The 15,578-nt window shown below is 49.2% G+C and overlaps 1 protein-coding gene across 3 annotated transcripts in view; it reads right to left on the reverse strand.

Moving 5' to 3' along the window:
* EPN2 (epsin 2) overlaps positions 1 to 15,297 on the reverse strand; it is a 99,382-nt gene extending 84,085 nt beyond the window's left edge. The window contains exon 1 of one of the 3 annotated variants that reach the window (XM_010361163.2): positions 15,107 to 15,297. Coding sequence is in view for 1 of the 3 variants with exons in the window: in XM_010361165.2 (XP_010359467.2) it covers positions 15,107 to 15,242 (136 nt within the window). In the remaining 2 variants the exon portion in view is untranslated. The remainder of the gene's footprint in view (positions 1 to 15,106) is intronic. The other 2 variants (XM_010361165.2, XM_010361164.2) reach the window with 2 other exon arrangements.
* Between the last annotated feature and the right edge of the window lie 281 nt (positions 15,298 to 15,578).

The raw sequence follows: 15,578 nt of genomic DNA on the forward strand, positions 1-15,578 counted from the left end.
AAGATATCTCATTATACATATGCAAACACTCCAAAATCCAAAAAAGTCTAATATCTAAAACATTTCTAGTCTCAAGCAGTTCAGACAAGGGATCCTCAACCTGTATGATATCCAAGCCTCCAAGATGCCTGCTCTAAACTCAACTATCTGGCCAGGTGCAGTGGCTCACACCTGTAATCCCAGCACTTTAGGAAGCCAAGGCAGGCAGATCACCTGAGGTCAGGAGTTCGAAATCAGCCTGGCCAATATGGTAAAACCCCGTCTCTACTAAAAATACAAAAATTAGCCAGAAGTGGTGGCATACACCTCTAATCCTAGCTATTCAGGAGGCTGAGGCAAGATGATCGCTTGAACCCAGGAGGCGGAGGTTGCAGTGAGCTAAGATTATACCACTGCACTTCTCAAAAAAACAAAATTCAACTACAAGCTGGGGCTCCAAGTGATGTCTGCAAACTCAGGGATCTTCCACTGAAATGCTTTTAACAGAGCCCCACAAACAACCCCACCTAACACACAATGCAAACAGAGCTCACCTCCAGGCTTGGGGGCTGAAGGAAGCAAGATCCTGCCTCTCCAGATGCAGTAAGAAGCTGACATGTGATTGCCTACCCATTTGTTTCCCCTATACTAGAACTTCTAGAACTAGAGGCAGGACAGGAGTCCCCATGGCATTTCCAATGTCTAGGAGAGTGCAAGGCACACAGATGTTCAACTATATGCTTGTTGTGTGATCCTGGTTTTTAATGGGTATTGCTCTAAAGGTACATTATAAAGACTTGATTTTCACCAACACCAATGCAAGACATAAAAGGGAAGGCATCAGAATGTACTAGTGTTGGGTGCCAGAAAAGGAGGGGAAAAGAGACAAGGAATTATGGCACAAACAATCCCACCTAAAATAGCACCAGAGATGCTGCGGAATGTAGAGCCCTGGGTCAGAGAGAGAAGGGCACAGAGAGGAGGAGGGACAGTGTGTGCCAGGCAGAAGAGGCTTCAGGGAAAGGGTATAGAGGCAGCGAGGGGGGAGGGGCAGAGTGGCAAGGAGCAGGGCATGAACAGAGAGGCAGACAAACCCAGCCACCCTGCGTTGGGGATTCTGCCCTGACTGGACTCTGTGTAAGCCCCTGTGTCCCCAGAGCAGGGACCAGACAACCAGGGGAAATGAGCAGGTATCATGGGGAGGGTGGAGGTTTGTGGAGAACTGGCACCCGCAAGCCCCAACTAGAGATGGCGCCGACACTGGCTCTGACCCACTGTTGCCAGGCAACAGTACAGGCCCCAGGCTGCCAAGTGTTCTGATTTGTCAATGAAGCTGCAAGACTGGGAGGCTATGTAAGATCTCCTGATTTTAATGTTGGCAACTATGACCAGCAAATAGTGGCCTCCCAAAGATAACCACATCTTAATCCTAGAACCTGTGAATATGTTAGGTTTTGTGGCAAAGGAGAATTAAGGTAGCAGTTAGAATTTAAGTTTCTAGGCAAAGCACGGTGGTTCACGCCTGCAATCCCAGCACTTTGGGAGGCTGAGACAGGTGGATCACTTGAGGTTAGGAGTTGGAGACCAGCCTGGCCATCATGGCGAAACCCCATTTTCTACTAAAAAATACAAAAATTAGCTGGGCATGGTGCTGCACACCTGTAATCCCAGCTACTCAGGGCTGAGGCAGGAGAATCCCTTGAACCTGGGAGGCGGAGGTTGCAGTGTGCCAAGATGGCGCCACCGCACTCCAGACTAGGTGACAGAGCAAGACTCCATCACAAAACAAAAAAAAAAAAGAATTTAAGTTTCTAATCAGTTGATTTTAAAACATAGTATCCTGAATTATTCAGTGTGCCCAATGTAATCACCAGGATCCTTAAAAGTAGAAGTGGGAGGCAGAAGAGTCAGGGTCAGAGAGAAACCACGTGGGAAAGAGTGGAAAACCGAAGCCGGCTTTAAAGATGGAAGGAACATGAGCCAAGGAACACAGAAGGCCTCAAGAAGCTGGAAAGGCAGGGAAACGGGTTCCCCTCAAGAGCCTCCAGCAGGAACCAGTCCTAACTACACCATGGCCTCAGCCCATTAAGACCTGTGTTGGACTTCCTGCCTATACAACTGTGTTGTTTTAAGTCACTGCATTTGTGGCAATTTGTCACAGCAGCCATACGAAACCGACAGAGCAACCAATTTTAATGTTTAGAAAGGCACAAACAAAACAGATCTGTGAGCTCAATCCACCCAAGGACCACTTTTCTAGTCCAGACCGGGCAGAGTCAAGGGCGAGGACCATTTCCTGGGTGCCCAGCACAGAGCCTAGCACACAGCAGCTCTCTGACATTCATCCCAAGTTAACGCAAGGTCCCTCACCTTTACCACATGGTCATAAAATTATCCAGGGATTTCTGGAAAACAGAGCTGTTTAACTCTGTTTTCTTAAACAGAAACTCTGTTAACTTAAAAGTTCTATTCCTAAGGGACTGTTTAATCATATATATGTTACCCAGAGGCCTTGAGAAACTGGTCTGGAGTAGAGGAGGGAACAGGAACACTTTTCTTTTTTTTTTTTTTTTTTTTTTTGAGACAGAGTCTCGCTCTGTCGCCCAGGCTGGAGTGCAGTGGCCGGATCTCAGCTCACTGCAAGCTCCGCCTCCTGGGTTCACGCCATTCTCCTGCCTCAGCCTCCTGAGTAGCTGGGACTACAGGCGCCCGCCACCTCGCCCGGCTAGTTTTTTATATTTATTTTTAGTAGAGACGGGGTTTCACCGTGTTAGCCAGGATGGTCTCGATCTCCTGACCTCGTGATCCGCCCGTCTCGGCCTCCCAAAGTGCTGGGATTACAGGCTTGAGCCACCGCGCCCGGCCCACTTTTCATCTCCATTCATCTCATTGCAAACAGAAAAAAGTGAGGGCTCTTCAGGTCCTCTGGAAGAAACCTCTAATCTCTCCCTCCCAGCCACCCTCGGGGTACCAGTTTGCTCACTGCAGCTCCAGATAACTTTGGTTGCTCTTCAATGGCAGAGGAACACTTCTCAAGTGGGCTCTTTTTAGCTCCCCACTTTCACCAGCACAGAGGTGCTCTGATTAGAGGTAGGGCGCAAGTCCCACAGTCCTGCCCACTCACCGCCAAAAGGCTACGTGAAAACCACAGCCCATGTGTCAAACCTCACCAAGCTCTCGCCTGTCCTGCTGGAGAGTCTGGTCAGCAGGCAGCTGGTCCTCTGCCACATGTCCAGCTCTTCCTCCTCCACGCCCTCCTTGCTCAGCTCAGGCCTCTGTATAATGCAGCTCCCTCAGCCAGGGATCCTCTCATCTCTGTCCCTGAGAACTCCCACTTTTCCTTCAAGACTCAACTTACATACTATTTCCTTGAAGCCTTCTCTGGTCGCCAGGTTCCATTCTAATGTTTGACACCACTTTCTAAACTTCCCTCCCCCAGCTATCTCCCAAAACTAATATTACTTGTTACTGAGGCAAAAGCCACCATCTGCAGACCAAAAACTATTTTGAAATGTAAGAGGAACTTAAATTTTATTCACTCATGCATTCCCAGCCAACAGCACATAATACATATGTGCTCAATAAGCATTAAGAATAAATGAAGTTAACTATAAACTCGTTTTTTGACTGAAATATCATATATTACAATGCCACTGTGACATGCATTAACTGTACCATGTAAAATCTCACTTCTAGACTTTGAATAAAGTGAATCTATCTAAATTAGTAACTCTACATTATAACCATCTTTAATAAAATTAAAGAAATGTCATTTAAAATTTTACATGTACCATCTGCTGCAGTCATTACAATTTAGGGTGTGGGGAGGAACTTGGCTAGCAAGCGTGAGACAACAGATAAGAACCTGCTGTGCCTGCTCTGTAGCTAAAATGCAGGTTGAAAGGAGGCTTGCCAAATAGGTGGATCAGTCTTTTCTGCCCGTCCCCTGTTTAAACTTTCTGCTAAGCTGTCCTTTTCCAAGGTAGCTTAGAGGCGTATTTCAGCCAGGGTGATCATTTCTGCCAGTTGCTCTCCAGCCCTGATTCCACCAGTCCATCCACAGTCATTCTACAATAGCTCAGGAACCCAGTCCCCACACCACATTACTTCAAAGGCTTCTTCTGGCTCCAATTTTCCCCTTCCAATCCCTGACACTCCCAGCAGCTCCTCCGAGCACACAGCTCAGCTTCTCCACCCACACAGACTATGACAATTATCTGGGGGCACTTCAAAAAATTACTGGTTCCCCTTTGATTGGTCTGGGGTGGGGCCCCATCATGGGCATTTTTCTAGCTTTCCAGGCCACATGATTTGCAGGCTCCCAGGGTGTCGAATTCAAACTTCCGAGCCAGCACCGAGGCCCCCTTTACTCCCTAAACACAACTCAACTCTGGCCTCTCTTCACTCTCCATCTCTAGAACTGCCATCTAGCCAGTCTTGGGAAGCCAGTCTTGGGAAGCCAGTCTGAGCCAGGCCCCCACCCACAGAGATTACTCTGCAGGGCCCCCTTCTCAAACACTTGAGGTGGCACCTACTCCTCAAGACCTACCCTGCTCTCTACTACCCAGAAAACCAAACCCCAAGGCTGCTGCCTCATCAGAGCCAGTGGCCATCTGGCCACCTGGGAGCTCACTGCTCCCAGCAGGCATCCACCCAGCGCCAGCTGCAGGAGTCTGCACACACTCAAGGCACCTACCCCATCCCATCTCAAGCTTTAACTCCTGCTGTTCCTGAGATCCAAAATACCTTCCCATCTGCCTTCCACTTAGGGATACCATTCCTTGTTCTTCAAGGACCAGCTCAAATCCTACCTTCTCCTGATGCCTTCCCTGACTCTTCTAAATTTTTTCTCCATTCTTGACCCTCTGACAAAGAATCAAAATCATGGCTCAACAAACTGCTAGCTTCTGTCTCACAGATATTAACTTTGTCTTCTCAATTAGCCTAAGTTCCTGTTGGCATTTCATTTATAACCATTATTTGCCTCTAGATCACGTGTTACGTATTTTTCAGGTTGACACTGGCCTCAGTCATGAAACTGTCCTTGAAATGCCCATACTTCTACATCCAGTTGCTTCTCATAAAGTGACATACAAATTCTTTCTCCAATCAGATATTTCCCAAATTTTGTCATCCACAGTATAGTCATTATATCCCAGGACAGCTCTGAGTATCAAAAAGGCACACAGGGGCCCGGTGGCTCACGCCTGTAATCCCAGCACTTTGGGAAGCTGAGGTGGGCAGATCACGAGGTCAGGAGATCGAGACCATCGTGGCTAACACGGTGAAACCCGCCTCTACCATAAATACAAAAAGAAATTAGCTGGGCGTGGTGGCGGGCACCTGTAGTCCCAGCTACTCAGGAGGCTGAGGCAGGAGAATGGTGTGAACCGGGGACAGAGCTTGCAGTGAGCCAAGATGGCGTCACTGCACTCCAGCATGGATGACAGAGCGAGACTCTGTCTCAAAAAAAAAAAAAAAAAAAAAAGGCACACAAGGAGGACTTGATTTCAGGAAAAAAAAAAAAAAAAAAAACTGAATGTGTCCCTTTACTGCTAGGACTTTTTTTTTTTTGGAGGTGGGGGAAGGGGTCTTTTAATACAACTTATTGCTTACATTGATTTATTCACCTCAGAGTCTTAAAGAGTTCACAAAACACACTCAAGTCCAAGCCTCCAGGGCCTCCCACAAGTGCAGGGCAGGCACCAACACATAGCTGTTTACCATTCCTTGGCTGGGGAGCTGCGAACAGTGCTCAAACCTTGGGAAAGTGCTCACACCCCAGCCTCCCCAGGACATTTTAAGACCAGAGAGAAAATTACCCACTGGCTAGAACCCAGGTGTTAATTGCCTACTGGGGAAGGAGATACTTCATATAGAATTTTTTATTTTTTCTTTTTTTGAGACAGTCTCGCTCCGTCGCCAGGCTGGAGTACAGTGGCACAATCTCAGCACACTGCAACCTCCGCCTCCCGGTTCAAGCGATCCTCCTTCCTCAGCCTTCCAAGTAGCTGGGACTACAGGCGTGCGCCACCACACCCAGCTAATTTTTGTATTTTTAGTAGAGACGGGGTTTCACCACATTGGCCAGAATAGTCTTGATCTCTTGACCTCTTGATTCACCTGCCTCAGCTTCCCAAAGTGCTGGGATTACAGGCATGAGCCACCATGCCCAGCCACAGGTAATTTTTTTTTTTTTTTTTTTGTGAGACGGGGTCTCACTCTGTCGCCCAGGCTGGAGTGCAGTGGCCGGATTTCAGCTCACTGCAAGCTCCGCCTCTCCCAGGTTCACGCCATTCTCCTGCCTCAGCCTCCCGAGTAGCTGGGACTACAGACGCCCACCACCTCACCCAGCTAGTTTTTTGTATTTTTCAGTAGAGACGGGGTTTCAACGTGTTAGCCAGGATGGTCTCGATCTCCCGACCTTGTGATCCGCCTGTCTCGGCCTCCCAATGTGCTGGGATTATAGGCTTAAGCCACCGCGCCCGGCGTAATTTTTTAAAACTACCAAATTCCAGCTGGGTGTGGTAGCTCACGCCTGTAATCCCAGCACTTTGGGAGGCCGAGGCTGGAGGATCACCTGAGATCAGGGGTTCGAGCCCAGCCTGGCCAACATGGTAAAACCCCATCTCTACTAAAAATACAAAATCATTAGCCAGGCGTGGTGGCACGTGCCTGTAGTTCCAGCTACTCAGGAGGCTGAGACAGGAGAATCGCTTGTGCCCAGCAGATGGAGGTTGCAGTGAGCCGAGATAGTGCCACTGCACTCCAGCTTGGGCGACAAGAGCGAAACTCCATCTTAAAAAAAAAAAAAGGGAGAGATCAAGACCATCCTGGCCAACATGGTGAAACTCCGTCTCTACTAAAACTACAAAAATTAGCTGGGTGTGGTGGCACATGCCTGTAGTCCCAGCTACTCGGGAGGCTGAGGCAGGAGGATTGCTTAAACCTGGGAGGCAGAGGTTGCAGTGAGCTGAGATGCTGCCACTGCACTCCAGCCTGGCAACAGATTTTCCGACTCAAAAAAAAAGACTATCAAATTCCATATGAATTTGACCCCTTTTTAACAAATTAGCATTAATAGAGAGTTCTCAGTCCTTAGCACCCACACCAGTGTGCAGGGCTGCAGGATCACAAAGTAAAATGTCCCCTTCGCTCAAAGAGCAATTTGGCCAATTATTTTAACACAGCTCTGCAAACACAAAAACCTTTACCAGCCCACACAGGCTTCCTTGGGGTCAAGCCAGCTAGGGTAGCCCTAGGTCCCTGTTGTACATATCCAGGCAGCTTAGTGTTACATGACAGAGAGGTAAGCTGTTGTCATAGAAGCAACTTCATAAAGCCCCAAAATCAGACAGGCGTGGGACTGAATTCAGGTCCAGCCAGCCACTGGCCAGGTGCCCATGACCAACCTTGCCTCTTCCGAGCCTCAGCTTGCTCAGCCTACCTCTTGGGGCTGTTGTGAGGGTACAGTGAGGTAATGGGCGCACCTGGCACAGCTGCAAATGAGGTTGTGGAAATAAAGCAGTTCTGAGTTTGACACAGGTGGCAGCAAATACCAGCTGGGGCACTTACTAGCTGTATGGCCTGGGGCAGGTTACTGAACCCCTCTTAGCTTTTTAAAATGCAAAATGAGAAATGGTGATAGGGCTTGTAGGACCATGAAAATTAAACACAGCACATAAAATTAGTAACATAAGGCCTGGCACACAGGAAATATTCAAAAACCATCAGAGCTCACACACACGTCCCTGCACATTCGGTTTTGATGGACAAGTTGTTTTATTACCAATGAAGAAAAAATTCAAACTGTAAACATGAAAGAATATTAAATATGAATTGCTGTAGGGAGGAGAAGCAACTTCCATTAACACCAGTGGTCCATCCCAAGTGGCCCTGTGGGAATTGAGGACCCAACAACATTACTCCCTCAACCTTTCCAAATTACAATTCTTTTTTTTTTTTTTTTTTGATAAGAGTCACACTCCCTCACACAAGCTGGAGTCTAGTGGCACAATCTCAGCTCACTGCAACCTCCGCGTCCCGGGTTCAATCAATTCTCGTGTCTCAGCCTCCCAAGTAGTTGGGACTACAGGCCCACACCACCACACCTGGCTCATTTTTGTATTTTTAGTAGAGAAGGGGTTTTGCCATGTTGGCCATACTGGTCTCCAACTCCTGGTCTCAAGTGATCCACCAGCCTCAGCCTCCCAAAGTGCTGGGATTACAAGCATGAGCCACCACACCCAGCCCCCAAGTTACAATTCTAAAAGGCCTAGACAGCAAACTTCTTGCCTGATGTGTGAGAATGATGAACCTGCTTTTTCAACAGAATCCAAGATTTACAACCTTTTTAAAGGACAATGACATCTTCTGTCCACTTCATTAAGGAAAGCACCTCAATTAACCCAATAGTGATAATCCCTGTGACCACAGTCCAACTTACAGTAACAAGAGAATGAAGTGAAAACACTCTCTGAGAACCCACATTTCCTTTCCAAATGTCATGCCATCCATCATCTTCAGAGCAGTATTTTAGAAACATTTCAGTGTCATTTTTTAGTTCCTACTGCACAGCCAGCAGGTGCTAGATGAACACACCTTCTCATTCAGTCCTCTGGGCCAAGGTTCCCAAAGTTGGTCCCTAGACCGGCAGCATCAGTAGCACTTGGAAGATGGCTAAAAATACACATTCTCTGCCAGGCACGGTGGCTCACACCTGTAATACCAGCGCTTTGGGAGGCCAAGACAGGCAGATCACTTGAGGTCAGGAGTTTGAGACCAGTCTGGCCAACATGGTAAAACCCCATCTCTACTAAAAATACAAATAATTAGCCGGGCGTGGTGGCGGCAGCCTGTAGCCCCAGCTACTCGGGAGGCTGAGGCAGGAGAACAGCATGAACCCGGAAGGCAGAGCTTGGAATGAGCTGAGATTGCGCCACTGCACTCCAGCCTGGGAGACAGTGAGACTCCGTCTAAAAAAAAAAAAAAAATTAGCCGGGCATGGTGGCATGCACCTGTAATCCCAGCTACTCAGGAAGCTGAGGCAGAAAAATCGCTTTAACCTGGGAGGTGGAGGTTACAGTAAACCAAGATCGCGCCACTGCACTCCAGCCTGGGCAACAGAACAATACTCTATCTTAAAAAGAAAAAAAAAAAAGACACATTCTCAGGCCTCCCCTCCCTAATGAGAAACAATGGGGTGGAGCCCCGGCCACATGTTCAGCAAGCCCTCTGGGTGCTTCTGCTGCGCACTGGAGTTTGAGAAAAAAGGCTGGTCTATTCCATGAAGTAGCGATTATGAGCCCCCCTTTGGAGATGAGGAAACCAAAGCTCAGTGACTAAAGTGCCCAAAGTCACCCAGCCAGGAGGCCCATAAGTACCCACACCTCATTCCAAAGCTATCTGCCACATGGCCTTTGAAGCCAAATTAACTGTACCACTTGGTGTTCTCAGCTATCGAGCTGCTGCAACGTGCAACTACCTAAGAGGGTCGGGACCCAGAGGAAGAAGCCTGCACTCAGAAGTGATTAATTATAAATGCTTTTAAATCCACATCATGCATTAGCCCTAAACGATCAGCCATCTCCCAGGATGAGCCTACTTTTCCCTGTTCTATGTATCAGCAGGGTTACCATGAAGAGAAGATGGGGAGTTCCTCTATTGACAGCCCTTTGCACGTCCAATTCCTTATATTGCTTTGAACAGAAAGAGAATTAAGATACCTGTTCTGTCTCTAGAGGGCCTGAAAGTGAAGTACACTCTGACTAGACCAGGACCAACAGGAAACTGAATCAGGAAAAGGACTTTCTGTGCCCAGGAACAAAGCAGGCTCCAGCACCTAGGTACTAGGGGAATGAGTCACAGAGAGAATCCAATGCATGGATGGGGAGCATTTTAACAATGTTGCAGATATGGTTCAAAAGAAGGCAGGTTTTTTGTTTTTGTTTTTTGACACACAGTCTTGCTCTGTTACCCAGGCTGGAGGTTCACTGCAACCTCCCCTTCCCAGGTTGAAGTGATTTTCCTGCCTCAGCCTCCTGAATAGCTGGGACAACAGGTACATGCCACTATGCCCGACTAATTTTTGTATTTTTTTGTTTGACATAGGGCTTTGCCACACTGGCTAGGCTGGTCTCCAAAACTCTAGGCCTCAAGTGATCCGCCCACCTCAGCCTCCCAAAACGCTGGGATTACAGGCATGAGCCACCGTGGCTGGCTTAGGCTTTTTTCTTTTTTAATCAAACACCGAATCTAGTGTCTCTCAGCTAAAATAAAATGATCCATTAATTACTGACATTCAAACCACAGTGTTTTCAAAGGTTCTAAGGTTAGGAAAGAGCCAGAAATCTCGTTATTCACAATTCCCAACCTTCTAAATAAACTTGGTGGTGAGTTTCACACAACAAATTTATCCTGTAATTTAAATGAATACCTATTATTTTGTGGGGCCTTCTACAGGGGCCGGTGGAGCAGAAGGGACCCAAGCCTGGGAATTACACAGATTCACTCTGAATCCTGGCTGTGCCAGTTCCTCACAGCTTACTTAACCTCTCTGAGCCTCAGTTTTTCTACTCACAAATGGGTGGTAATCCCTATGTTAAGTGTTGATGTGAAATTATGGTGGTTTAAAAAAAAGGCTGCTGAAATGGCTTTCAACATATGCTTATTTCACTGTATTTGTTTTTCTAGGTTTCTATTTTTAGTTAACTTGAATGAACTAATTAAGCCATAAAGTTCCATTGATGAACTTATCAGAAAGTCTGTCAATTTTTTTTTAGACAGAGTCTTGCTCTGTCACCAAGCTGGAGTGCAGTGGTGCGATCTCGACTCACTGCAACCTCCACCTCCCAGGTTCAAGCGATTATCCTGCCTGAGCCTCCTGAGTAGCTGGGACTACAGGCATGCGCCACCACGCCCAGCTAATTTTTGTATTTTTAGTAGAGATGGGGTTTCACGATGTTGGCCAGAATGGTCTGGATCCCTTGACTTCAGGGTGATCCGCCTGCCTCGGCCTCCTAAAGTGCTGGAATTACAGGCGTGAGCCACCACGCCCAGCAAGTTTGTCAATTTTCAAAAACTCAACAGATGGACATAAACATTCTTTTCACAATGCATATGACAAAAAACAAATGTGTTCTTCCCATCCTCAACCACCTTAATCATATCACCCCACCTCCCTCAGTCCACTGTTAACTTGCAGTGTGTCTCTTCATCCCCATGAGACCTGGTCCTCGAAGTCGGTAACAAGTATAATATTTTGGTGTCCAACAGATCTGTTCAAATCACTTACTGGCTGTGCGACCTCAAGCATGTACCTTAAACTCCCTAGGCCTCAGTTTCCTCACCTGCAGATGAGGTGGATAAACCTATGCAACTGACACACAATTGCTGGACCAACAGTAGTGATTTCAACAACAGTGCGACAGAACAGTAGAGCCTGCAGTAATCAAGCCATAAAAATGTGCTCCCCGGCCGGGCGCGGTGGCTCACGCCTGTAATCCCAGCACTTTGGGAGGCCGAGGCGGGCGGATCACAAGGTCAGGAGATCGAGACCACAGTGAAACCCCGTCTCTACTAAAAATACAAAAAATTAGCCAGGCACGGTGGCGGGCGCCTGTAGTCCCAGCTACTCAGGAGGCTGAAGCAGGAGAATGGCGTGAACCCGGAAGGCGGAGCTTGCAGTGAGCTGAGATCTGGCCACTGCACTCCAGCCTGGGCCACAGAGCGAGACTCTGTCTCAAAAAAAAAAAAAAAGTGCTCCCCTACCTCGAGGAATACAGATGACAAACCTTTACTGAGCACCTACTGTCTATCAGAGACTGAGCCTGACACTGGAGAAGTAAAGACAGGGTGACCACTGGCCTCCAAGACGTCACAGTGTCACAAGAGCCCCAGATACACGGCCAATGTAGTGTTAAGTGCATCAACAGACTGTGTGGGGTGGTGAAGGTAGGACATCGGAGAAAAACGGGCCAAACATCGGGGAGCTAGCCGGCAAAGTATTCACAGAAAAGGTCTGTTTACACCGAATATGTGAGTCAAAAGTCCAGCAGACAAAAAGGGATACAAACTACATAATTCCTTACATCTTTTCCAGCCTCAACTTCCCCTAATCCAAGGCCGGCCATGGTGGCTCATGGCTGTAATCCCAGCACTTTGGGAGGCCACGAAAGGTGGATCACTTGAAGTCAGGAGTTCAAGATCAGCCTGACCAGCATGGCAAAACCCCATCTATACTAAAAATACAAAAATTAGCCGGGCATAGTGGCACACACCTGTAGTACCAGCTACTCAGGAGGCTGAGGCAGGAGAATCGCTTGAACCCAGGAGGCAGAGGTTTGCAGTGAGCCGAGACTGCACCACTGTCACTGGGTGACAGGGTGAGACTCCGTCTCAAAAAAAAAAAAAATTCCCCAAATCCAGCCCTCTGACTTCTCCAAGTCTCAGGGTCACCAGGTATACATGCCATAAAATGACAACAACTGTGGTCCTTCACACCCTATAAGCTAGACAGAAAGGTTATGGCGAACAGTGAGAACTGCCAGAAAACTTAGAAAATTTTAATGCACTTTCCAAAAGTATGACAAGGACAATTCCATGCATAAAAATCTCTTAGTACTTCACTTCACAACTGAAAGTTGCCGCTCCTCCTAATTAAAGTTAAAAAAAAAAAAAAGTCCCAAAACTTTCCAACTTTTGCAGGACTCTTATCAGAATCCCAATTCTTGGGAAATATTCCGCTCATTATGGAAGAGGGTTAGTGATACAGAGAATTTCTACAAAGGTTGGGTCATTTTTCAAGGCTGCATACACGAAGCTAGATATTATCACTTGGAAGTTTTACATTTCTTCACACCTCGAGTGCTTGGCCCAACACACACTGCTGGAAGAGTTTTCCACAGAGCTCTCCATCTGGCCAGCTCAGGCTTCAGAGAGGCAAAAAGCCTCTGTAAACCAGGGGAACTTAGTACATCCCACAAGACAATCCCAACTGGCTCCTGGTCCAGGGACTTGTGGGACGCAGTCCTGAATCACACCTTACAGTAACTTACACTTTACCAAAATCTTTAATAATCAGTATCTCATTCCATGCTTACAAAAGAATAGCCCAGTGAGACTGGTAAAGATGACTAGCCCAATTTTAAAACTAGGGAAACAAACTTTTAAAATGTAAAAGTAAAAATACAGATAAATAAAAGATTCAGGCCGGACGAGCTAGCCCATGCCTGTAATCCCAGCACTTTGGGAGGCTAAGGTGGGCGGATCACCTGAGGTCAGGAGTTCAAGACCAGCCTGGCCAACATGGTGAAACCCCGTCTCTACTAAAAATACAAAAATTAGCTGGGCGTGGTGGCTGGCATGCACCTGTAATCCCAGGTATGCCGGAGGCTGAGGCAGGAGAATCACTTGAACCCAGGAAGCGGAGGTTGCGGTGAGCCGAGATCGTGCCACTACACTCTAGTCTGGGTGACAGAGTGAGACTCTGCCTCAAAAAAATAAATAAAAGATTTAAAAATCTAGGTGCGCTTCCCCAACACAATCACTTGCCCCCAAAACAAGCACCGAACAAGTACCATTCAGAAGCAAATTGTAGTCCCTTTTGATATTCATTTAAATACAGATGAAAACTTAATTATCAGTGTTAACTCAATTACTGCTGTGCCAGATTCAGCATAAGATTTTGTCAGCACCTAGCAATGTGTATCTAGAACTACAAGAAGCACGTTTTCTGCCAAATCTTCATTATATTACATAATGAGAGGAAGCTGGGATTCTTAAAATTCACCTTTTCCCATCATTTTAACACCCTGTTCCAATTCGTTCTTTCACAGGGTATTTTCTGGAGATGAAAAGGAAGAACTCATTACTTCTCATATTTTCCTGCCCACTTTCTTGTGTAAATGTTAAAAATAAAGGGGAAGGTAGGGTCCTGAACATCTCCCTAAAAAAAAAAGTTATTAAACGTGGTGAACAGAGCCCTGGAGCCCTAGCTTCCAGTTCTGCACTGACACAGTATCACTGAGTGACCTTGGGCAAATAACTGCAGTTCTGGGCCTCAGTTTCCCTCATCTAAACCCTAATAATGGTTAAGCCCTCTCCGCTCTTAAAGCGCACATTTTAGATACGTCCCCAGGGCAGCACAACTGTGAAGGAGTCGCCCAGACGGAGTCCTTGGGCGGAGAAATGGCCTTCCACAAGCTCCTGCCGGGGGGGTTCACAGGGAGCTCAAGCTGCCCCAGGCAAAGCCACTGGGCAAACTTCAGGTCGCAAACAAAAACCTGTTGGCACCGACTCCTCTAGCAAAGGCCAGCCTCCCAACGCGCTCGACTCTGGGGGAGCCGCCCCATAGGGAGAGAGAGAAAGAGTCTCCTGAGGAGAGGCCAGCCAGCCCCCACGCACCCATTCACCCACCCGGATCAGCCGAGCAGGACGGCCGGGCCGGGTGGGTCTCTGCCATCCCACGCGGAACAAAAGGCAGCTGGAGCCTGGCTCTTCCGCCCCCGTGCCCGCTGTTTCGTGGGGGTGGGGGCTGGGGAGTGGGGAGCTTGGTCCGCGAGGACGGAAGGGGACCCCGCTACAGCCCCCAGGAAAGGTGAGACGGGCGGGATCCCGGACAGAAAAAACGACCCCTCCCCCGATTCCCGGAGGACGCCCGGGCAGGGCTCTGCACGGGGGCGGGCGGGAGACCAGGCTGGGATCAGGAGGAAGGGGCGCCGGGCCCGGGGAGAGGAGGAACGTGCTCTGGGGAGGGGGGCGGGGTTGTTCCAAGATGAAGGGGGTTCCAGGACCTGAGGAGGGAGTAAGGGGAGCCCTGGACTCTGGGGACATAAAAGGAGGTGCTCCGTGATAGGGACGGGTAAGGCGGAGGAGATCCTTGAAGCGGAAAGCTAGATCCAGATGGGGAGGGGGTCATGCTCCAGTCCGTGGGGCGGGGCCTGGTTGGAAAGAAGAGAATCCCCCAGAGCCTGGTGTAAGGACCAGCGGGGCGGCAAGGGTGCATGCCCTGGCGGAGCTGGTGAGGTAAGAGAGCCTGTGCTCTGGGGGCGTCCGCGCCCTGGAGAGGGGGAGGGTCCTCGCCCTGGTGACTCGCTCTGGCCCCGGAGCCCCACAGGCTCTGGCTCACCTCTGCTCCTCCGGGCCGGCGTGGGTGCGCCGCTGCGGCCGCCGGCAGCGCTGGGGAGGCGGGAGCCACCGGAGCCCGCGGAGCCGCCGCCACCGCCGCGTCTGGCTCCGTTTGACACCCACACACCAGCCAACATGGCGGCCGGGAGGGGGCGCGCCGGACGCGTGCGCGCGCCCGCAGACCCCTCCCCCGAGCCCGCCTAGGCCACGCCCAATGCCCGCAGGCCTCGCCCCTGCGACCCCGCCAGGGCCCCGCCCTTGTGGCCCACGCGCGGCCCCTCCTTGACCTCCTGCGCTCCAGGACACAACGCAGACGGCCCACCCTTCCGCAGCGTCCCACAGTCGACGCCCGCGCCCCCAAGCAACCCCCAATCCCGAGCGCCACACAAGCCCTGACAAATTAATACCCGAACGCGCGCACTCTGAGCCCCCTCAGGCCCTTCCACCCGGTGCACACTCACGGCCCCCACACT

Source organism: Rhinopithecus roxellana, chromosome 19 (genome assembly GCF_007565055.1).
Source record: "Rhinopithecus roxellana isolate Shanxi Qingling chromosome 19, ASM756505v1, whole genome shotgun sequence".
NCBI classification, from domain to species: Eukaryota; Metazoa; Chordata; class Mammalia; order Primates; family Cercopithecidae; genus Rhinopithecus; species Rhinopithecus roxellana.